General features: G+C 40.4%; 1 protein-coding gene across 3 annotated transcripts in view; it reads left to right on the forward strand.

Moving 5' to 3' along the window:
• The window catches only part of MACROD2 (MACRO domain containing 2), an 841,263-nt gene that overhangs the window by 744,666 nt on the left and 72,304 nt on the right, over positions 1–24,293 (forward strand). For all 3 annotated transcript variants that reach the window (XM_027653978.1, XM_027653977.1, XM_027653979.1), the window contains exons 9-10: positions 8,752–8,833; positions 21,878–21,919. In XM_027653978.1, the coding sequence (XP_027509779.1) occupies positions 8,752–8,833; positions 21,878–21,919 (124 nt within the window). The remainder of the gene's footprint in view (positions 1–8,751; positions 8,834–21,877; positions 21,920–24,293) is intronic.

A 24,293-nucleotide genomic window follows, 5' to 3' on the forward strand; every position in this document is an offset into this window, starting at 1 on the left:
ATTTTCAGAGTACTATCCTTCACAAGCCTTTATTTAACGCAGTTATATTTGCATGCACACCCTCTCTACCCATTTGCCATTTGTCACTGAGATAGCAAATTACATTCATCAGAATCCATTCATTCCCCCAGTTTCGCTGAATACAGGATTATCTTGGCTGTGTCAGCTGCCCTATGACTGGGAACTGTGAAAAATGGAGGTCGCCTTCAGATATTCCAAACATGTATCTTCAAAGGACAGTAGGTATTAAGCTGGAAAAGATTAATGGGCTTTATGTCATCGTGTTTGTGTGGCATAGAAGTGAGTTGTGCTGATTGATGGATATCTTGGTAAAAACAAATGCATTTTTAAACTACTCTCCTGCCCCTTCCCTGACAACTTCTAGTGACCATCAAAAGAAATATACTGAGACATTCCCTTAAATCCTAGGCTGGTTTTACAGGTTTTTTCACCTTTGGGAAACTGAAAAACTTTTTGTAGATGAGAAAGAAACCACATGTGGAATATTAAGGACTGGTTATTTTATAACCTGTCTCTGTTTATATTAGCACTGCAGGACTATCACATCTTATTTGTCAGAATAACCATGCAATATATAAGTAACTGGGACATATACAAATGATCAGCAAAAAATTGAGAATTCCTCAAAAAATGCTGTTGTAATTTCCTATTTTAGATCCAGCTTGGTTCTTTAGGATAGCCATTCTGCTTGTCAGGCAGGTGCTTTGTTCACACAAAAAACTAACAGCTCAGCACAAAGGTGTCCGAAAGGGAAAACTCTGCCTGTCCTTGAATAATACACTGTATTAAAAAGGTATTGAAGATATTCACAGAGTGAATTCTCTCACGGAGAATAAGTAACCTTTAAAAAACAAGCAATGTATTAGGGAAAAAAGAGTTATCATTATTGATTCTCACAATATATGGGCACATTGAAGGGATATTTCCACCAGAGGAAAACCAGTGGTGTGCAGCGAAGCTTGTGAACTTTGCTTGTGACCACTGATGGGATCTTTTGTTTTTCATCTATAACATCTTTGGTCGAGAGAGAACAGGAGTTAAAAAACCAGGGTCCTCGTCTAGTTCTGCTGCTCTTGTTTTCTGTGACCTTGGACACATCGAATCTCCACCTGGAGGCAGGGATCTATCAAAAGTGTCACAAAACTGCAATGCTGATGTGTTCTTGTGTGTGCTTGAGAACTGTGGGTAAAAGTGGTTCTCCACTGAGCAGTATTATGGGTTTTAATGCGTAATATGGAGATAGGCTTGGGCCATAGTGATAACTGCACTGGTGGTACCTGTGTGATGCAGGGAGTAATTTGCCCTCAGCTGTTGAATATGAGCAGAGCTGTAGAAACAGGTGGGCACAAAGGACAAGGAGAGACATTCTGACCATATTTTAAATTTATCTTGAGGTTCATTGTTAAGCATGTTGCTACTGCATTTTATTTTAGAGGCAGGGATTGCTGCAAAGCCCTGTGTACAGGGATGTTGTTTGTATTAATATTTTAAACTGGTAATAAATTTCTGGTGGGGGGTTTTGTTGGTTTTTTTTGTTTTGTGATTTTTTTTTTAAATTGCCTTTGGACTTTTAATTATCTTTGACTCCAAGAGAAGTATGTGTTCCATCATGAAGTAGGATATTAAAGCACTAATAATAACTTTCTGTTTCTGTTTTTTAACTGCAGTGGGACCACCATAGAAACCATTCCACTCTATTTGTGATAAGCATAAATCATTTTATAATACATGTGGTGTGTATTATTTTTTCCTTCAATGGCTGCCTAAGTAATATGTTGGTTTAAGTAAGAGTTGCTTCTTCACAGCTAGTCCTCAACGGGTATTTGCTTTTGATGTGATATCATAACGCTCCCTTAATACCATTAGTAGCAGGAGTCTTGTAGTAATGTGGATTTTTATTTAGGTTTTTGCTTTGGATTCCAAGGAACCTCAAAACTCAAATCCATGGAAACCAAAGAGCTGTGTCCTGAGAGAGTACATTTCTCTCTCTCTGGATTGAAGGGTGATCGAGAGATGTCCTTTTTGCCTGAAGCTGGGCTCTTTTGGATGACTGCAAGGTCAAGTAAACGTGGGGCATTTTGGCTCAGGTCTGCAGTGGTTTTGAAGCTGGGCCAAGAGTAAAGCTCTTAAGGCGAGGTGAATAGCTTTGTGAACATCATCACACAGTTCGTTGATTGTCAAATTCACCGTATCACCAGTCTGACACCTCTGCCCCACTTAAATCTTGTTCTGAGGATGGAGGCAGTGCCAAAGCTTTGTATTTGCCATAAATACTTTACTGAAGTTCTTTGTGAGAGTAATTCTGCAATCATAGACCATGATGTCATGCCAAAAGGAGCAGACAGTCAGCTAGGCTCTATGCTCTAATGGTTTCTGTGAAAATAGTAATAATACCAGGAGGCTGAATTTTAATTTACAGTGCTGTGAAAAGATTAGTTTTTACAGGGCCTGAAGCACTCACCTTCGGAAGGAGTGTGTGAAAACTTCTGCCCTCGACCAGGGCTGGTTTCCAAGGGGAGATGCAGTCCTCTCTGCTCTGTCTGGTCAGGCAGGCTGCTATCTGGACAGCTGGCCAGATGTGCCTGATGCACAGGAAAGGCAGCACCTCTGGCAAAGTGGATCACAGCTGCTGTGAGGTATATGGCAGATGCCTGTGTTCTTTTGCAAAGCTGGTATTTCCATCTGTTAGTTGGTTGCAATAGGATTACCAGAGGATCAGATCAGGCTGAAGGAGAGACTGTCAGCACCAATGACATCTTTCTTTAAGGGGGCCAGAAACCAATGTTTGTCTCTTTGAAGTGTACGTCTGTATGTAGGCAGTTCAGTGAGTCACTTTGGTCCTGGGCAGGGAGGAGCTCTGTCAGAAAAACAGAAAAGAAAGAGATGGCAAATGGGCTCCCTGAAGATAAGCAAGAGAGAGATGTGGACTTCAGAACAGCAAACTCAGCCCTTGTCACAGAAATAGAAGACATTTCACACGGTGTGCAGGGACGAGCTAGGACACTCCTGTCCTGACCCTATGGTGCATTAAAAATCTCTTGCTCCTTATTCTGTTCTTCCTACAACTGAGATTTTGATTTTTTAAGAGCATGCCTTGAAAACCTGACTTAGGTGGCTTTGTTGCCACTGGTTTCTACAAGGGATGTCTCATCAGGCAATGAAAGCCAACAGGGCTACCTGACCAGTCACAGTTCAGTTAGAAGCAAAATGGGGGATTGCAGCATGGTTGAATCATAGAATGGTTTGGGTTGGAAGCAGCCTTAAAGACCATCTAGTTCCAACCTCCTGCCATGGGCAGGGACACCTTCCGCTAGACCAGGTTGCCTAAAGCCCCATCCAACTGGCCTTGAAGGCTGAGGGCTCCTTTCTAACCAGCACTGTAGTCTAGGTGTATTAGTGGGTTCAGGCAGCTCTGAGCCGTGATTGATAAGGATATCTTTGAGCAAGTATCTAACATTTGGGGTAAAGAAATGTCTGTATCAGAAGAGCTTGAATTCTTAAGAAGGCAAACGTTCTATCTGGTGTTACAGAGTAGAGGTGCCGATCCAAGCACGTTGAAGTCAATAAAACCCCTCTGTTTGGCTTCACTGGGTTTTGAATTAACTCCATGGAATTTTGATAAATGAAAAATGTTTCAGCAAGCTTCTGGTGTTCATCATCACCTTAAGACAGTAGGTCCTGATGGGATCGGGCAGGGGTGTTTTATAAAAGGGATTTGCTACACGTACAAAGAGCAAAAAGCTGCTTCCTTCTCTTTGTTATTTGTTACAACATTCATTTGATTTGGGATTGAGAAAGATTTTTAATGATTTTGCATTGGTTTTCTACTGTGTATTTTCTGGTAAGATTTAAATGGTTATGAAACTTTTTGTAAATATCCTGGTACTGGGAACATGCATTAAATACTTCGGAGTGCTGAAACACAGTTGGATTTGTTTTCATTGTGAGCTGTTACTTTGTCAGGACACAGGGTGGCAATGGCATGGAAACACTCATTAGGTGAAATAATCTAGAATGGCTTTTGATCAGTTTTCTGTTTCAGATCTGTGCTTGATATATTCAGCTTGGCACTTGGGCATACATATAGCTATACCTATGACAGCATTTGGCATGTCCTGTGGATTGTGCTTGGCAATATCTCTTTGAAGCAGTGCATAAGTGCAGAACAAGGTATTCCTGTCCCCTAGACATGTAGAGAAATTAAGTCAGAGAAATCAGACAGCCTGCCTGAGACCACAGCAAAAGAGCTGAGATAGAAACGTAGACATTTTCGATGCTAAAATATATATAGAGGCATAGAAAGGTTTGGGTTGGAAGGGACCTTAAAGATCACCTAGTTCCAACCCCCCTGCCATGGATAGGGACATCTTCCACTAGACAAGGTTGCTTAAAGCCACATCCAGCCTGGCCTTGAACATTTCCAGGGATGGGGCATCCACAGTTTCTCTGGGCAACCTGTGCCAGTGTTTCACCACTCTCACAGTAAAGAATTTCTTCCTAACATCTAGTCTAAACCAGTCCTCTTCTAGTTTAAAATCATTCCCCCTATGCCCATGTGAAAACTTTGTCTTTTTTATATAGATACAGCTGTAGAGTATAAATTCTTCCTATAGCAGCAGCTGCACGCAGAGATGTGCACATACACATGCAGCGTCCTCCCACACATTGCAGTAGAGGGAAGGGTCCTTTAGGAAGGGTTTGTGGGACCCTCAGCAGCTTTTCATCATTCCCGTGCTGCGATGACCATTTAGTCCCGGAGCACCTGTCCAGCCTCCCATGGAGCTCCTGTAGACCCTTAGTGGTCTATGAATAAACATACCCAGGGTGCAGAAACTTGCCAGTAAACTGAAAACTCACAAGATGCAAAGTGCTCTCAAAGTCACCAGGGAAAATACAAACAAACAAAACCCCAATGAGCAGAAACCAGGAGGAAATGTTTTTGCTGCTTTCTTTGTACCCAGGTCAGTGCTGCTGCTATTAGGTCAACAGTGCTTTTATACCCAGTGAAGCAGTTTTCAGTTAATGAGAACTATCCTTCTAAAACCCTGGTCTTAAGGTCCATTGTACTGCAAAAAATGTGTTCAAGGCCAGACTGAAAGGGGCTTGAAGCAGCCAGGTCTAGTGGAAGGTGTTGCTGCCCATGATGGAGGATTGGAACTAGATAATCTTTAAGGTCTTTTCCAACCCAAACCATTCTGGGTTTCTATGAAAATAACCTAAGCTCTGTAAGCAATGCAGAATTTTACTAATTCTTATCAGGTGTAGCTAACAAAACCACCTGGAAGTTATCCCCATCAAAATGAAACAGAGCCTAGCAAGGAGAGCAGGGCCCAAGAAAAAAAAAAATATATTAAAAAAAAAAAATAGAATTCAAATATACTCACAGCCTTGAGCTGTGAAGCTGCCTAGTAAATGAACAGTTCATGCATTTTAACTTCCTTCTTCCTGTGCTGCAGTGCTCTTAATTTTGGGGTTCTTTGATCCACCTATTCATAGCCATGAAGCGACCAGAATTTAATCAGGCTCTGACAGAGGATGGTTGGTTTTAATACCAGCCCTCAAAAAAGAGCTGTCAATCAAGGAGGAGCTTTAATACCTTCAGCTTGGAGCTCCTTTACACTTCTGCTGCAGTTGAGTGGTGCTTGGTCAGCTGCGGAGGAGGTAGGCACCTACAAAAGGCACTGCACAACCAGGGGGAGTCCCTGGGAGTTATTCCTTGCCCTCTCTAAAGGGGTGGTGTGACACTTAAATCAAGATGCCATTTCCAAGCCAAATGGGAGGAGAGATTTCCTCTTTGAATAAGGAGTAGCTTTCCTAAGTGCGCATCCTAAAAATCCTGCTGAGCTTTTGTAGGCCAGCAGGCAAAGCAGGCTGGTAGTCACTTGGATTAAACCTCTCCATATTGTAGCTAGAATGGGAACAGTGAGGACAAGGGTTACTTTCCCTACCTAATCTCGAGTTATTTTAGTGGGGGATGTTAGATAAAATAGTCAATGACTGGCAGGATGATAGAATATGGTTTAATTTCAGATTTACTATCTGCCAACACATGCCATTCAATCAGATAAACACAGGATTTCAGCTGTCATCACAATATCTTATGCATACTTAAAAATAGAGCATTTTTTCTCACACTAAGAAGAAATGGAACAGGTTTATATATAGGATGTGTACAGTCAGGAGGCTAGAAATTTTGAAATAGTCTGCCGTTTCCAGAGAGATTCCCTATCTTTAAATTAAGGAATTATATTAGAAGGAGTAGAAATTCTCATTTGCAGAAGTTTTATCATTGTCAGCTGCACTGAATAAATAAAGGGAACACCTTGAGAAGTTGGACTATATAGAATGAGGCAAATGTCTGTAGGATTTACAGCAGAGAATATGAGACTATATAGAGACTCAGAACTTCTCTGCGTGGGAATATCATTCCTCCTCTGCTTTATACATTTCCGTCCTTGCTCTTTTGTCTGTTCTGGTTCATATACTGGGCCTATCACTTCTAGTGCTTGAATATCTGCTCTGCTCACAAGGCGGAGATAGAAGATGACAATCTAGCACCACCCTAGCACTATCTTAATCCAGTTTTCACATTAAATGTAATTTAAGCATTCACTGACTATGACCTCCCTCCTGAAAACACCCAACTTAGGTAGAAACATAGAATCATAGAATGATTTGGGCTAGTAGGTACCTTAAAGATCATCTAAACTCTCCTGTAGTTAAAACATAGCACCTCTGGACAATGATAATTTACATTATGAATTCCTGAGTACAAAGATAAGTATGGCTTTTAGGCTTGAGCATATAACTAGTCGAGTTCTTTGTTATACCCTTTGTGAAGAGTAGCTGATGCCACAGTCCAGCATATTTTTAAGGTCTAGCCTGAGTTATTTATGAGGGATGCACAGAACAGCTTGGTTCTGTGAGAATCATATGAGCAGACAGCAACAGGCAGTCTTCTTGCTGACAAATCTGCCAACACGCTTCCCTGCTCTGCCCTGCTGCTTTCTCTCCTGCTTACAAGCCTCTTTATTCCTTAACACTATCATAGCCTGTACCTTCAGTCTCATATAGTATCACAGAATCAGTAAGGCTGGAAAAGAGCTCCAAGATCATACTTTGAGTGAAAGTCCAACCTGTGAGTGAATACCACCGTGCCCACAAAAACCATATCACAAAGTGCCACGTCCACTCATTTTCTGATCCTTTGCAGGTATGGTGACTCTATCACATCACTGAGGATGCTTAACCACTCTGAGTGAAGAAATTTTTCCTAATATCCAACGTGAACTTCCCCTGGTGCAAATTGGGGCCATTTCCCCTTGTCCTATCGCTAGTTGTGAAATTTCCTAACTAGTTTGATCATTCAGGTTTTGTAGTCACCTTTGATTCAGAGGTGTCCTTATTAGTAGCTACTGGTATTTTCCAGCTTAACTGGTGTTTGCCTGCTCTCATCCCCTTCTGTATTCTTCTGGGATGCTCCAAAATAGGCTCTGAAATGACATCCGGAGCTGTTCAGCATAACGGTGTCTTTGAAGCCAAGGCTTGGACTTGGCTTCCAAGAGCAGCTCCATCAAAAAACCAGCATTTTCTACTGAAGATAAGGGAAAGAAGGAATTTTTTGAGAGCGTTCCTCCCACTATTTCCCTGCAGGGGGAAGGCTGATGCTTTTTCTAGCAAGTGCAAAGGCACTCTTGAGTAGTTCTGCTATGACAGATCATCTTATTACCCGTGGAGACACCAGGACAAGATGCTGAATTTCCTGTTGTTTGGGCTTCATCCCTTTCTGATTAAGCTCTTACGAACTTCAGAGAAAAAGATGATTACTGGGTTGCAGGTCCCTCAGCTCAGCTGTGGGAGGGTCTTTTTGCCTTCCTCAGACCCCCTCCAAACTGGGTTTTGGCTGCAGTGACAGTTTGTGCTGGGCAGTGCAAACAGATAACACAAAGAAATTATGAGGCTGAAGTTCAGTGTGGGTGTTTTTTAGCCTAAAAGGCTTTAGAATTCTTTTTTTTTGTTTAGGTTTTTTTTTTTTTTTTTTTGGTGTCTTTTAGAAAAGCTTTTCACATACAGTGATCTCCCAAAGAATTTATTTGAACTCATTGGTGGGTGGTGCATACATTATGGGCTGTGGTTTCATTGATATGCTCAGCCGTGATGAAGTAGATGGCATATTAAATGTTTTATTTACCCCATGCGCTACCTGTCATCTAATCAGCTTTTGTTTTTTGCTGCATTCTGCTTGTATTATAGCGAGAGTAAGTGTTTTCATGTAAATTAAAACCACATGAAACCTTTTAGAGCCATTTTAAAATACTAAATTGGTTTGCAAATAGGTTTGTCGGACAAGGATTGGAAAAAGAGCTCTTTGCTTACCCATTTACTCTTTTGTATACTTATTAGAAGCCCCCCATGTGACTCTTTCATCAAACATTGCATCCCAGCCCTCATCTGGAATGCCAGAAGTCATTTATACTGTGCTCAAGAGCAGTTTGCATAAACAGGAGGCAGTTTACAAAGAATACAGTTGTGAGCTGCGATTGCAAAGGTTATTTTATAAATTACAACACAGATGCGCAATAAAGTCAAAACACGCATCCCTATGATGTTTTCTTATTTGCCTGGAGCATAAAAGTGTATTGGCTTAAAAGTTTCTTTGCCTTTATTGGCTATTATTACCAATATGGATGATTGCAATTGTTTCACTGTGAATCATTTTATTTCTTACAGGTGGATCGTATCATCTTCTGTGTCTTTTTGGAGATTGACTACAAAATTTTCAAGAAGAAAATGGGCGAGTTTTTCCCTATAGGTACGTATAGTAATCAAGTACCATCTGACTTCAAAAAAGGTTGCAGCAAAAAGACAACAGTTGGCATCTTGTCTTCTTTCCAAAGCCAAATATTATAATGAGAACTTTCTTTAAAGATCAACTGCACGTAGAGGCTCTGATCCTGGACAAATGCAGACATTTAAAATGTGTGAACCATCAGAACCACTTGTGATACTGCTTTTGTGTGCTCTGTACAGCTAGCTCCTTCATTCTCTGCTGTATCTGTATTTCTTCCTGAAACCTGGTGCTGGCTCTCTTGACTCTTGAGAACAAAATGATTTGCACTAATGTATGTAGCTCCTAGTGTATATTGCTTTTCCATACACTTAGTACATGCTTTGCTCTTTCATTAACGATGCTGGTAGAGTTTCTCTGGGTCTGAAAAGATACCACAGGGGTTAGAGCCCAACTGTGTCTGAATGAGGACTTTAAACTTGAGCTGTCCCTGTGCAAGAATGAATGGGAGAAAGATGGCTCTCGCTGGAGCACTTCAAAAATGTTAGCCATTCATCTTAGATTTCACACAGGAGGTTGCTTTCTAGAATTTAAGGAAACCTTGTGGATAGTAAATTTGTTAGTCCATCCTCCCCCCTCATAAGCCTGTGATTTATTTTTATCATACATCATTACAAATCTGTGTTCTGTAATTTTATCAACCCTAAACCTTCTCCCATTTTATTTTGCTTTGCGCTGACATCAGTCCAACTTCATGTGACAAGATCCAGAATTTAGTATTTTGTTTTATCACCCACTTCAGAAGTGGCAGTTGTTGTTCATGCTGTCTCTCTGTCTAGTGGTAAGGGCCTTGGAGTAATAGGAAGAAGAGCTTTGGTGTATTCTGAGTCTCTATTAATTCTACAGGAATGTGTTGTTACAGTAGCCACAGTGGTTTTTATTCCTTTTGCTTTGGCTGGTAGCATGGAAATTGTGATATTTCTGTCTCATCTCACTAGAACAAAGCTTTTTGTAGATGACTTTGTAATCTCCAGTTTGCAATGATTGACACTTGAAACTTAAAGACCTATTGAATTATTCAGGTAGCACCGAGTGGTCTCTAACTGCTTAATAATATTTTTGTCTGGAGCACACTGAACATGCATTTCAAAGGCTGCATTCAAGTCTAATCCATTCATTATGTGATTTTATTTTTTTGGCAGTGTACCCCAACCCATAGGATAAAGTGGCAGTACCCTACCTACTGTTGCTGGCTCTGTCTCTGCCCTTCAAATTAAGCCAGAGTAGAATACAACATCAGTTTGTCAACAAATCAAGAGTCTAAATGCTCACCTGCATCATTAAAGCCTTTGAAATCATGCTTTAAAGCCTTGTATTGTTGTTATAAATGTAAAACCCACTTGGGCCTGAAAGTTTTAGAGACAAGTAGATTCTTCAAAGTTGAAGCATGACAAGCCCAAAGGCAAAAAGAGAGGAAGGTGGAAGATTTATTTCTTTTTTAGGTTTTTTAAAAACCTGACGTTGTTGAACTCCTGCCTACAGAGAACCTGTGTGGTTGGGTCTCATGTTATAGAAAACCATAATTGCATTCCACCACATTATGTAGATGATCAGCTGTACCATAGTTTTAAAAGTGTATTCATTCTCGTGCATGGAAAGGTTTTACAATTTTTTTACTTGAACTAAAAGTGGGATTTTGATGTATGACTACAGAGAGGTGGTTGTGATGGAGACCATCTAAATCCAATGTTTTGCAGGCATATGACTATGCAAAAGGTGGATCCAAAGATTACAGCTGTCCAGAGAAAGATGGTTTACTTCTCAGCATCCATAATTTGGTACAGAATGTTAAAAGACCTTAGGACCCATTTTCATAGACTCCTCATTGCAATTTTCTCAACACTAATGATTCTGGTTTTGGTGTGCCTTAATGTTGCTGGTTTCCAGAAGGACCTAAGCACATACTGTCTGATGAGCCATAGCCTTAAAAGGAACCAGTTTAGCATCTAAAACTTTATTCCTGACTCAATGAAGGCTTTGCTGTGGGGAGGTCAGTAGTCAGGGATTCGTGAGGTCTTATTTTAGTGTCTTGTATCACCAAGATACAAGTTTGGTATGCTCTTATAGGAGTCACTTAGATCTTCAACTTGTGAGGAGACAGGGAGAGGCAGATACATGCTTCCCAAATGACTCTCCTGAAGTGCCCCTGGAGAAATAATCAGTATCCTGGAGGAGTGCCCTAACAATTAATATACAATCTCAGACTTTCTTTGCTGTCTTCAATTGACACTTTTCCACAGGGTACCACCACTTCTACAGATGTCAGCTGAAGTCAGCCCCATCCTAAATGCCACATGGTGAGAACATCAGCTGAAGGTCTGGATGAAGATCACCAGATGACCATTTTATCTGCTGTTTGCTCCCTTTTCTTGGGTCTCTTGTGAATTGCCATCTGCATTTAACAGAGCAGACTTGGACAAGATATCAGCAGACTCTCCCACTGTAGGGCTATCCCATCTCTTTGCAGGACTGGTTTCTTAGTCAAGGAGTTAGCAACTGCCTCTACCTTTGCTAATAAGTTCCTGATATTTACACTTGGAAGAAATTGATGGAACTGGTGGTTTGGTTTTGTTTTTAAGTGAAACTATTAATGTAGTGAAATAAAAGTCTTTAAGGATAGACTTGCCCTAAATTTAAATTGATAGGACACTATCTGAACACTCCCAGGAGAGAAAAACACTGAGGTATTGCTTTAAGCTTAGAGAAGAAACATCAAGGCATTTTAAAAGTGTGTCTCACATTCAGAAACATAATGAAATATATCTACTTTAATAGATGTGGACAAAAATGCTTAGAAAGAAGAATATATTCATGGAGTTATATACATAAGTAGTTATGACTTTAAACCCAGTGCATTAATAAATCCAAAAAAGACATGCAAGTGCTTGAGCTAGTCAAGTGATAATGAAATGAAGCTGGAGTTACACATCAGTGCATTAGAGTAAGTGGAACATAGATATAGGGAAATTGTTCCATTAGTTGAACATATCATTAAGCCTATTTTGCAAGTGGAATGCCAAAGAAATTAGTCAAGTAATAATATTGATATTAAGACAACTGCCAAGAGCTTTGCCATTTGCAAACTTTAAATATATAGAGGGAAGAGACAGACTTCGAAGTAATGTCATGTCTAGGGAATGTAGCAAAACTGTGCAGTAACAGAGCAACTGTCACTGTCTCAGCATTTCTGATATCAGTAATCACTAGCCTGTACAGAACCCAAGCCAGAGGCAGCATGCTCCAAAGGGAAGCAGAGAACCGCTTTTCTTTAACTCAGACAGAGGATCTCATCTCAGGGGTTGTCCAGAAAAGTCCTGGTTTGGCGAGTAAAGAGTTCTGGTCCAGGCAGAATTTTTGTTGAACATCTGAGGTTTTGCTGAGAAGTTTTTGTATGTTCTGGTAGGAAAAGAGCAAGGCTGAAAGACTGTTGTAGTAGAAAAAACAATCTTCTTTCCTTAAGATGGATCACTGTTTTAACATATTAGATGCAACAAACAGTTTTGGGGTTTTTTTCTTCTTACAAACGTGCGTCCTATCTCCTTGTGAAATGAGATAGCCCAGCCATTCTCCCTTCAGCTGTGTTGGAACATTCTCTCTGCTTAATCTGAGAAAATGTCTTGCTACGTATCTTTCAGGCACATAAAATATCCATGCCTGCAGTTCTGGCTCAGACGTGTAGTTCTTACATCGCTGGATTCATTGCTACTACTAGTATGAGTGAGCTTTCCGGGAACAGAGCTGATACTCAGACCATTTTTTTTGTCTTGGAATACATTGTTTCTTCTAATAGAATTCTACATGAAGCCCAGACACTGGACATTACTTTTATTGCTAAATATATATATATATATATATTTATAAGACTGACCAGGAAATGGTATAAAACCAATCCCCCTTGAAAAGCTAGATTTACCAACATTTACCTTACAGTGATAGCTACTTCTAGGATGCTATTTGTAGGAGGAAAATTAAGAGTATTTGTAAACAGTTGCCAGCTGGAGGCAAAGATACCTTTTTTCTTTTTTCCCTTCTGTATACTGTGTAAACCAAGCTACTTAATATGTCAGACAGATAATCTTGTAAGGACCTTTGGCAAATGCTTTTTTTTCATGGTGGCTGTCGTATATTATGAAAGGTTTATCTTCAATTGTAATGCTTAAAGTATTTCTAAATCTACCACCTGTTATCAGTGGATTGGAGAGGAGAACCATTTTTTCTGAAAATGTTCTTTAGACAAAAATAATGCTATAAGGGGGACCATCCTGTGAAGCTGCAGCACTCAAGGTTATATTACTTCTCGCTACTTTAAACATGGTAACAAAATTACTTCACTAAAGCATTGCAAAAATTGTTAGAGAGGGGACAGGTTTGCACTTTTATTACACCAGTTGATAGACAGAAGATACAGACCTTTAGACTTGTGTCCTTTCAGAGCTAATGCTGAGCCCAAGAGATTGTTCTTTTTTTTCTTTTTTTTTGAGCCGTATCAGTTGGTGTTAGGAAAAATAGAGATAAATTGCTTCATCTTGAGAAAAGTTCCTCTCCCCTCTATTTCGGGTTATGACATTTAATGTGTTTTCTGTTTTCATCCTGGTTGATGAAAACATTGTCCCCCCTACCCAAACCATATGGAGAAGAGCTACTGCCTTATATTAATTCTTCTGTTACTTCAGGAGGATGCACAGCATCCTGCTTGTGCATAAATGTGCAAATATATTACAATTGCAGAGGAAATTCATTGTTAAGAGATCTCCCAGGCTTGGAATCAAATTGGAAACCGTCTAAGTGGCTGAATGAAGGGCTTTGTATTAAAAAGGCAGATCCCTGCACTAATACGTGAGCAAACTCCTAAACAGGGATTGTAATTTCTGTACTGGTATTGAGAAGCATCTCCCTCTCCACTAACCATGGCAGACTGCACTGGGGCTGGAGCAGTCCTCCCCGTGAGCAAAGGAGTCATAAGTTAGCCCTTAGTAAGTAATCCTGTATCAAATGGGTAATTTGTTTGATAAATTTGGCCTCTCTATTTGCATTTGCAGTGTTCATGAGCCGATTCGTTTCCTTAATTCATCACCTGAATGTATTCCACAAAATATTTTTCATGGGCTTTATTTTATTCTGTGGATAGGTGCCAAGCAGTTTACTGGAAGTGCCTGATCTCCTTTATGGGAGGTTTCACCTGGGCAGTGATTTGCCTTGTAAGTCACAAAGCTCTGGTTTTTCTGATTGGTTCAGGCTGGCGTACAAAGACCACCAGGGCTCAAAGCCCCCTGTAAATGGACCTTAGGGAGTAATATTTGGGGGAATTTGATATCACTTTGACCCTCTCCTCCTGATCAGTGAGGGCCATCCTAAAGGTTTTGGTTGCAGCTGCTGTTCCCATTTCCATGGAGGTTTTTCCCGCTTCTCATATTCAGAGCTGATTCAGTGCTTTCTCAGGCTGAAACTACAAGCAGTCAGACCATCATCTTCCTCTCTTCTCTGCTTTCCCTCACAAAACTTGCAAGGTGCTGTTAGCTGGAAGGAGCCAAATGCATCTCACTTCTCTGACCCTGCAGTTCTCATGGAGCTGCAATCCCTATGCTGTTGTATTGGGATGCCCAGGGGACTCTGATTTCTCTGCCCTGTGAAACTTTTGTCTTGCCTCTTGTAGGTCTTTCTTGGCTTTTCAGGTGGTGAATATGCAATGAGATGCTGTATGACCATCGTACGTATGAAGCTATTGAGAGCATGCGAGGGTACCTCTCAGTATTTATGCATTCACAGCAATCTAACCTGCTCTGGACTACATGCCAGCATTTAATGATTAGAAATCTGGGGAGGAAATCTTGTGTTAAAGGCAGAGACGAGTGAGAATGTTTCAGTGGGTGTCAGACAGCCGCTGCCACAGCTTGAGCAGGGTATGGACGGGCAGTGGGACCATAACCTATAAAAGTATTGTTGTAAGGAGCTTTTGCTTTTGCTTTGCTAAATGGAGCCTCCTCTTCTTTGCTCCAGTAGCATTTTGTAGACATTTTCCTTGTCTCCTTTTGTGAGACTGACAACAGAGCCTGCAATCAATCCAGAAGTCTGGGGAAATGGCTGTTTCTATGTATTTGCCTACTCACTCCGAATCCCTGCATTCTAGTTCCTGGGAGACACCTGGATAGAGGCTGCATTGAAACAGCAAAGTGTCAGGTGGATGAGGATGTCCTTGAAGGCGCAGGGGTCATGCAGATGCAAGTACCAGGCTGCTGTGTGTGATAACAGTGTGGGAGAGCACAGGGAAGATGATGAGCATGGTAATTAAAAAGGTGAATACAGAGCAGTTTTTTACCATCTCTTGTAACACAAGAAGTTCAAGGTGTCCCAGGAAATGATGAATCAGGATGGAAGCAAGCAAAAGGAAGTAGTTTTTCACCCAACACACAGTTAGGATCTAAGAATGTTTGCTATGAGGTGCTATGGAGCCTCTAGGTCTTAAATATAGTTAAAAAGAGGATTAGCTCCACCAAAAAAGGACTGTCCAATGACAGATATTAGTCACCATGGCCTATGTGTAACCTTAGGCTGAGGAAGAGACTAGTGTAAGGGGAGGGAAGTGTATTGCTGTTGCCTTCTGTACTCGGCCCTTCGCACACGGATGCCTGGCAACAGAAAATGAACAAGCAGAGGCTTTTTCTTGTTAATACCTTCTGCAAATACATCTTTGGTCAGAGATCTTTTCTTCCTGCTCTGTTGCATGTTGTAGTATCTCCTGTAAAGGATTCCAAATGCATTTTATGTTATCATCCAAAATATCCTGTCCTCTCTGGCCACGGACACTGAGTGACTTCAGGTACTCAAGTGCTTCTGTTTTCAAAGGATGCAGTTAAATTTGGGGTTGTTCCATGTGATTACCTCTGCCTTAGGTTGCTGATGAGATTTTGTTAGAAGCTTGTATTTGGAAATGTAGCACCACATGCAAAATATACCACTTTGTGTGTGACTACTGCATAAGCATCCAATTTAGCACTTGTGTAAACAAAACCTGGTTATTTTCAGTATTTTAGGGCCGAGAGGAAATAAGGAAGTTTTGCAATAGGCTCTTTTTTAAAACCTGATACCTATTTTCCCAAGGAGTGCCTCATTCCTTTTGTGTAAAGTGGAAGCACCTGGGAAATAGAAATCCAAATCTGATCCTGTCTGCGAGCACCATTTCCTGCACTGGAACAAGGTTGTCCAGTTCCCTCACAGTGGGATCAGCAGCTACTGCATAGCCCTTATGTGCAGCTGAGGCTCATATGGGTATATGTATTTTACAGCAGATCAAGTGATATGGTACATAAAAGAGGCCATCTATGTGGTGACAAAATAAAAAAACACCAGTGCCTAACTTCTTAGGAGATTGGTACTAAGGGTTTCTATTTGATATGCCTTCAAAAGCTACAAACACATTTTACATTCCGTGAGGCTCCGGTGTTGTGGGACTGGTGTAACTAAGCAACACGGGAAGGAAAATACCACTAGTGCTACAGTATGTCCAGGATACATGGAGTGTATCAGTGAAAGTTTCTTTATAATTAGACTAAAAAATTTGATTAAACTCACCCAGTGTCAGGTGGAGGCTTATATAGTGCCTGGATTTCATGATTAAAGGATACAAATGTTCAGAACCAAAAGAAGTCCTATTTTTTCTTCCAAAGCAGAAGAATCGCTTTTTTCCTAAGGGCCTTTTTGTTTTACCTTTTCTTCTCCATCTTATGAGCACTGAGGATGAGGGTAAGCTTTATAGAAAATAGAACTTTTGACTAGTAAAGAAGAAAAGAGTCAGGCTTGGGTTTAGTTGATCTCATCGGCCAGACATTTCCAAATCTGCTTTTACTCAAAGAAAACATTGCCTTTTTCTGGGCTATTGTCTGTTACATTCTCCCAGTGGAGAATTGAATTGGAGGAATCAAAACAACCAAAAGAGCTTGTGAGCTCCTAGGTTGTTGCAAGCCTCATATAGATATATTTGGGCTTCATGAAACCTTCTTGTGTTCTTGTGGGGTTTACTGGGCTACAGCAACATTGACTCTTAGGTTGAGGAGGACACAGAGCCTGTACACTGTCATGAAACTCCTTTTAGGTATCAGAAGTGGTTGTCAGCAACCAAAAAGAAGTTATTTTCAACTAGTAGGGATTGTAAACAGACATAAGACACATGACTGTAAAGCTCGCTAAGGGTATGAAGATGATCATGTAGTCAGGTAGGTAAAGCTTTGGGATAAAGTTTAGGAAAGGTGTGAGAGAGAAATGTGGAGAGTGAGAACCTGCTTGATCTTTTCAGCTGCTGGAAGCCTGATGTTTTCATGGTTTAGGTGGTTTGCATCAGGCAAGTACCCTGGCCCACAACACTGCCTGCTCTGAGGCTGGACACAAGAAGCTTTTCAAGACTGACCCAAAATGGGATCCATTTCCTCAGAAGTGTGAGACTGTTTCTCATCTGCTGTTGTTCCAGTGGCAACTGTGCAGGCAGATCATGCCTGATAGGGAAATGCTTGACAGCAGGAACTTTCCCAGCCAGACCCCTATGGGGGGAGGAGCTCAGCTACAGCTTAGGAGGATGGCTGTAGCTCTCAGTACTGAAAGATTTTTGTGGGTTTTTTTGTTTGTTTGGGGTTTTTTAAGGCAGCTTGTCACTTCAGCCTCCTGTATAGCTCTGCCCATCTCATTGCTCTGTTTGCCAGAGCGTGTTCATAACAAAGCTGCAGAGGGGATTTGGTCCACTCCCACAGTGCCCTTCCAGCTCTCCCCTGGTTATGGTCAGTACATGGAGCCACGCTTGCAAGGAGGAGCAGACTGAGACACACGGGTTGGCTGGGAACAGGGAAATATCTGGAAGTCAGGAAACAGCAGAAAATGCTGAGAAAAGGAACAAATCCTGAAGGATGAGACTGGGCTGCCGAGGAAAGGTTAGAGGAAGGCAGGGAAGAGCCAGCAGCATGCAGCCTGGGATGCAGGACCTGAATGCAGATGAAGTAGCAGCCTCCTGCAGCGTAGAGCTGGCTCTGGTGTAAGAGCTCCTCAATGCATGCACAGTTAAAAATAAAAGGTGTTTGTGCAGCACTGGCTCTCCGTGTGCTGACATGAAGGAGAATGCAAATGGAAGTGTGAGCAACAAGGAGGAGGCGGTTTAATGGCTTTGGGGATTAGCAGCGGTATTTAGAGCCTTTCACCTCTCTGTTCCTAACATAAATCTTAACACAGATTGATGGTTTTAGCCATCTGGCTTGTGTTTGCTTGTATGCCACGACTAGGGAGACAGAGAAAGAACCTGACCAGCAAGGCAAAAGGAAAAAGAAAGGATCTGACAGAAGAAGGCATCCTTTTCTCCAGTGTCAGTAAGAGCAGATAGGGTGCAATTATTCTATTTCGCAGAGCTCAGCAGGTAACAAGGGAGAGGGAAATGGAAGAGTCACAGGCATCACTTTGGTACATGACCCCACCAGGGAGCCTGTGACTTACACAAATGTGTGTGCTCTGAGCAACTTGCTCCCAAATGTGAAGCTCTTTGATCTTTAGAGATATAGTTACCCCAGGTAACTACCCTGGGAGTTAGAGGATGAGTTTCAATCATAGGTTGGCTTTCAACTGTAAATTATTTTGTACTTGAACAGTGGAAACTGTTCTCCCATACATCACCCATCTAATATCTTAAATTTATGTACTGCAGCCCAGCTTAGAAGATGGAAAATTTTGTGCTCTCAGCCATATGACACATTTTAGATTAGAAGGTTTCCTTGTGTCCCAAGCCTTCTAAATACTGATGTGACTTTTCTTGGGGATGGGCTGACCTTGCTGTTAGTTGAGTCACTGTCAGTTTTCCTCTCAATCCGGGCTGCAAGGTCTGTCATTACTTTTCCAGCAAGGTCATCTTGGTAGAGCTTCCCAAAATCTGGAGCTTTAATGGGGAAGCCATGTGGAAAGTCAGTGTTCTGCTTCTCCAACCAGAAGAATAACCAAGAGTGGGTAGATGTGTCTGCAGACTAGAGCCTGTTTTCCTAGTCACTTATTTTTCAAGGGTGAGAGGTACAGAGAATCTCACCTCTGGTCTTTCCAATGGGGGATTTTGGATAAGAAATATTGACAATATGTCTTTAAGAAGTGTCTGCTGCTGTCAAAGATTCACTTTTGGGTTCTTCTGTGGTTTTACTCAATTTTGCTTTGGGATCGACTGGTGCATATTTGGTGCATATTCCAAACCAAAGCAAACCTCTAGAAGGTTTCCTCTGGATGGGGTAAGAAAATGTATAGGGAACAAAAAAAAAAAAAAAAACCAAACAAACAAAACTAGGTGTAACAAATCTAATTTATAGCAATCTTGCTACCGATTTTGCTTTCTATTAGGCATGTAGAGCTTCAGTAAAAAATATTTTTACTTTCTTTTATTTCTTCAGAACCAGTAACCAAAAAACTGCCTGTAATAACATTTTTTTGAGAGGGAAGGTGAATGAATTTTGGATGTAGACTTCTAAAACACTGTTTTTTGTCTCAAATAATTGGTTTTGGCATAGAGGTCTGTCAGCTAAACATGGTGTTTATCACTTCAGTCAGCCACACCAAGGTCAGGGAAAGAGACTGCTTTCTATTTAACAGGGAAACACTTCCACCAGATGCATTAGTAGTGAGAGAGTAAGAATTATAGACACATGAAATGGCTGGGGACTGCTGTGTGCCAAAGTGAAACTCAGATTCAGATCTAGATTGGGGTAAATTTTTCAAAGACATCACAATGACCCAGATATCACGTCATCAAGCAATTCAGAGCCCAACTTCTATTCTCAGAAATGATGTAGTGACTTCACTGCCTTTCAATGAGTCTTAGGTTCCTTTTCCCAGAAAAAGAACCCAGCCTTTAATTCACAATTAGTTCACAAAAGTAGTCTTTGCTCTTCGTAATTATGTTGCATAATGACTTCCCTACTTTTTAATAACATCAGATTTCTTGTCTGTGTCCATTATCACCAGCTTAGAAGCTATTCTGTTGCTTTGGGAATTTTGTGTTCCAAGTCACTTACAGAACTATAATTAAGAACTTCCACGGAAGACCAGGTGATATATGTATGTTAAGATATTATATTTTGCTGATTTAATGTCAAGTCTTAGATTAATTTGAAATTTTGTCATGCTGGTTTCATTATAAACGCTTCCATGGAAAGAATATGTTATTGGAAACTGAATAATTAATAATCTCTATGTTAACCAAATGTTTTCTGAGTGGTTTGCTGAAGAATGTCAGAACTCCAGTTGAAAATCCTGGCTCCGTTGAAGTCAATGGCAGAATTCCTATGGGCTTTAACAAGAGCTTTCATTTTCTTATCTTAAAAATTACTTGTCAAAATTCCTTAAGGTTTCTGTGTACAAATTTACATTTGTGCAGTAGAGGCCTGTGTGCCTTTTTCACCTCCAAAACAGTTGTTTGCAGAATAAGGAAAAAGGAAGTAAGGTGTGCAGTGACTTTTTTCAGTCCTGATCCTTTGGGCCAGACTAAAGTGTATTCAAGAGAAATATAATTTATGTCATTTAGTGGCATCTGGAAGCTCAGCCCTCCAGATCATGAGCTGGAATGAGACAGAAGGGGGAGAAGGATAGATGCAGATCCATCTACTGTAGATTCAAAAACATCCATGAAAATTCTCACACTCATGATTTTAATGCTTATAGAGAACGTAATTCCCAGAGGAGGTCTCTGTTATTAACCAGTTGTTCTGTTCTCATGCTACTTAAAGTTTCAGGCTCTAAATCACGATGAAAGCAAAGTTTAGTCCTCCTAGCCTTTGTCACAGCATTTGGATCTCAGCAGAGTTTATGGTGTAAATCAGGACCTAAATACTGCTGTTAGTTTCCATTACCATTGCTCATAATATTGCAAAGCTCCCTTTGGTTCAAATGGTGGTGGGTCATAATATGCACGTATGCAAGTTTGAAAGATGTTGTTAAGATTTAGACAAAAATTGTAGGCTTGCTGCACAATTTGCACGTACCCAAAGCATAGAGGCAAAATGGTTCGGGTTGAAAGGGAAATTAAAGACCGTCTGGTTCCAACCCCCTGCTATGGGCAGGGACACCTTCCACTAGACCAGGTTGCTCAGAGCTCCATCCAACCTGGTCTTGAACACTTCCAGGGATGGGGCAGCCACAGCTTCTCTGGGCAACCTGTGCCAGTGCCTCACCACCCTTACAGGGAAGAATTTCTTCCTAATATCTAAGTTAAATCTAATTTAAACCTGCCCTCTGTCAGTTTAAAGCATTCCCTCAATAAAAAAGTCCCCCACCAGCTCTATTTGAAGAACATAAATGGAGTCTATATGAATCAAGAACATAGTTGACATAAACTTCTTTGATCAGTAAGCTCTCCATTAGATGATTAAGGTTCTGGAACACTGAATTACCAAGATGTTAACTGAAGCTAATAATTTTTTTTTCCCCTCGGCAAAACAACTTGTGGTAAGAAATTATTTTGTTACCAGGATGCAAGTTTTTTGCAAAAGGAATCTACCTTCTTTATCTGTCAGCTTAATGATTACAAGTGCTCTGTTCCTGGCTAGCCCAAGTTTGGTCTTCACAGAATCATTTTGGTCTTAAACCAAAGTCCTGTCTGGCAAATTTATAGTAATTCATGATATGGTATGACTTCTGGGAAGTTAGTCCTCTTCTTAGCATAGCCAGTTGTTCTAAGGAAACAAAGCAAACTGAAACTTGTCAAGGAAACAAAAAACTCTGCTAGGAAAGGGAATGCAATTTCATTTTGTACGTGTATTATTTTCAGAATTCTGTAAATTATGCAGAATTTTATTCCTTGTCTTTATTCCCTGCATTTCCTGTATCTGGTAGTAACCAGTCTAGTGTTAGACCCTCCTTTTCCCATCCACCTCCAGATTTCACTGCAAAATGTTAAATGGGAGCAGGCAAACTAAGATATGGGCAATTTGAAACATGGAATATTTCATTCTAGATGTTTGCTAGTATTCTTAGTGACCATTTTCTTTCCATTTTTTTTGACAGATGATGCTAATGAAGAAGGGACTGAGCTGAGTGAAGAGACAGGTCGGTAAAGAATATTTTATGCTAAAATATATCTGTTCTCCAAAGCATAAACCAAACTGAAAAAAATCTGGAAACTAATTGCCTTGGTTGAGATAAGCAGTGCTGATCATTTGTGGCGAATGTTATAACCATCATCTCTAATTTTTAGCACAAAATTAGAGTAAACCATCCCTGAGAGTAAATAGTCCATGATAAGACTGGCTGAGACTACCTTTTTAATGTCATCATCTGTTATGAGCCTCTGGGTTGCTTTTTATCAATATCTAGTTTGAACATGAATGGGAAATAATTACAATTCTTCAGTTTCTTTGTCTGTAAGAAGGTGTGAATAGAGCAATTCTTGAGTCATTTGCCATTCTGATTAGTGGTCATGATTAGTTTGCAATGGAAACAGTAGCAAAATTCTCCCACAAACTCTTAAATACATTGAACTTGGTTGGACAATATTTCAGAGAGTTTTTTCCTCATCCTTCTAGTTTACTGTATAAAACAAGTGTCAGTGTTTAGGGTTTGTGGATGCAGAGAGACTTGAAATGGAAATGACTGTCAGGTATAAGGGGAAGAAAGGGCCAAGGAACAGGAATAGGAAAGGACAGAGGATTAGGTAACTGCCATGAGGACAAAAACTTCTATTCAGAAGACTTCTAGTCTTTTCTGGCTAGTTTTTTCTGGAGAGCTTCATCCACTTAATCTTCTTGATCAGGTTTTTTGTAACAGGCTTCCACCACAGCACACTGTGTTACTTTCCCTGCTGACCTCACCTAGAGCTTTTCAGTGAACATCTCCTGTTCCATATGGATTTCTGAGCACTGAAGGACCTCCTTTTATGTGCAGCATGGCTCCCTGTGCTCCTCTGCCTCTCCTTCCAAACCAGCTAGTACCCATCCTTGACAGCACCAGGCACGTGCACCATCCCCCTAGGTCTCTGTGACACTGATCCCATTGTAGTCCAGTAACTGTGCAGGAACATCCAGTTCTCTTTATGAAAAAATATGGGATCAGAAAGGAGAACCACATGGAGAAAGGCAGAGATACACCAGCCAGAAAACAGAGGTAAAAGCTTTTGAAGTAGTGTGCTGGCTGCTTAAATTGGCAAGATTGTCCTAAAGACAAATGGATTATGATGATTTATGCAACCAGTTAATTAGCTTAGAAATTAGAAAGACTTGAAGAATGGTGCGTATGCATAGATGTGAAAACATGGATATACACGGATAGATATGTGTTATGCTGATGGATTAGCACATTCTTTTATGGCTGTTCTGGCCTGTTGATTTTATTACATATAATTATAATTACTTTTTGGTGTCAAGATTACTGGATAGGAACTTTTAGAAATTTTAATACAATTAGTGTAATTGATATAGTTGTACGTACATATATAAAAGTAGAAAAATAAAGGCCATCCTTATACAGCAAACATTTGCCAAAGATAATCCTACAGTTAAGTTTTCAGCATTCATCTAACATTCCCAAATACATTTTTTATAGTTATCATGGCATGTATACTTTTATAAGTGAATTTATTTTGCATTTTTGCCTTCTTGTTTTTATGGAGATTATGCAAATTACATTGGTGGAGACTTTTTTTAAAAAGCATTTTAAATTAGAATTAAAAAGAAGTACAATTCCAGTAATAGCCAGTCTCTTCTTTTTTGCCTTGTATCTTTCACAGCTTCATTAATTTAGGTAAAACTACATAGCCACTCTGGGAAATTACCACTGAATTAAGTCATTTGAGGAAGATACTTCTCTACCTGTCTCTTTCTTTGTGTGTATGAGATAGATGAGATCAAAACTGTCCTCACAGGTCTGCTATGAGCTTTGTCAGCACATCCTTGATTAGTTTTTTATCAGTTGGTTATATTTTGGTAATCAGTGCCTTGGCTGTCAGCAATCAATGCCTACATGGCTAAAAGTAAGTATCTTCTGTATATCTGCTCCAGTAGTGTTGCAGATATACAAAAGTTGTTCCATTTTGACCTATTTCTGTATGGCCTTTTTAATGATTGTAGGATGTGTTTACTGGAACTGTAAATATATACATAATTTCTGCACTGAGAGGACTTCTCATTTTTATACTCAGATTTTCACCAGTTTGAAGGATATCTGCTTTTTAATGTTCAAAGGGGAAAATAGAGTAGTAACTTCTAGTCACCACTTCAAGATATTAATTGAATAATCATTCTTCATTCCACTTGACTTCATGGGTCATGACTGCAGCAGATGGAGTCAGCAGTTGGCACCAATATTGATGACCCTGATTTTTTGAGCTGCCCATATCCAATCTGCTTTGAGGCCTTTTCTCCAATTCTTGTGCTTATGGTGAAAAAGAAATATTCAATTCCTGGAGAGCGCATGTTGAGGAGTACAT

Source organism: Corapipo altera, unplaced genomic scaffold, assembly GCF_003945725.1.
Source record: "Corapipo altera isolate COAL_440 unplaced genomic scaffold, ASM394572v1 70, whole genome shotgun sequence".
Taxonomy (NCBI): domain Eukaryota; kingdom Metazoa; phylum Chordata; class Aves; order Passeriformes; family Pipridae; genus Corapipo; species Corapipo altera.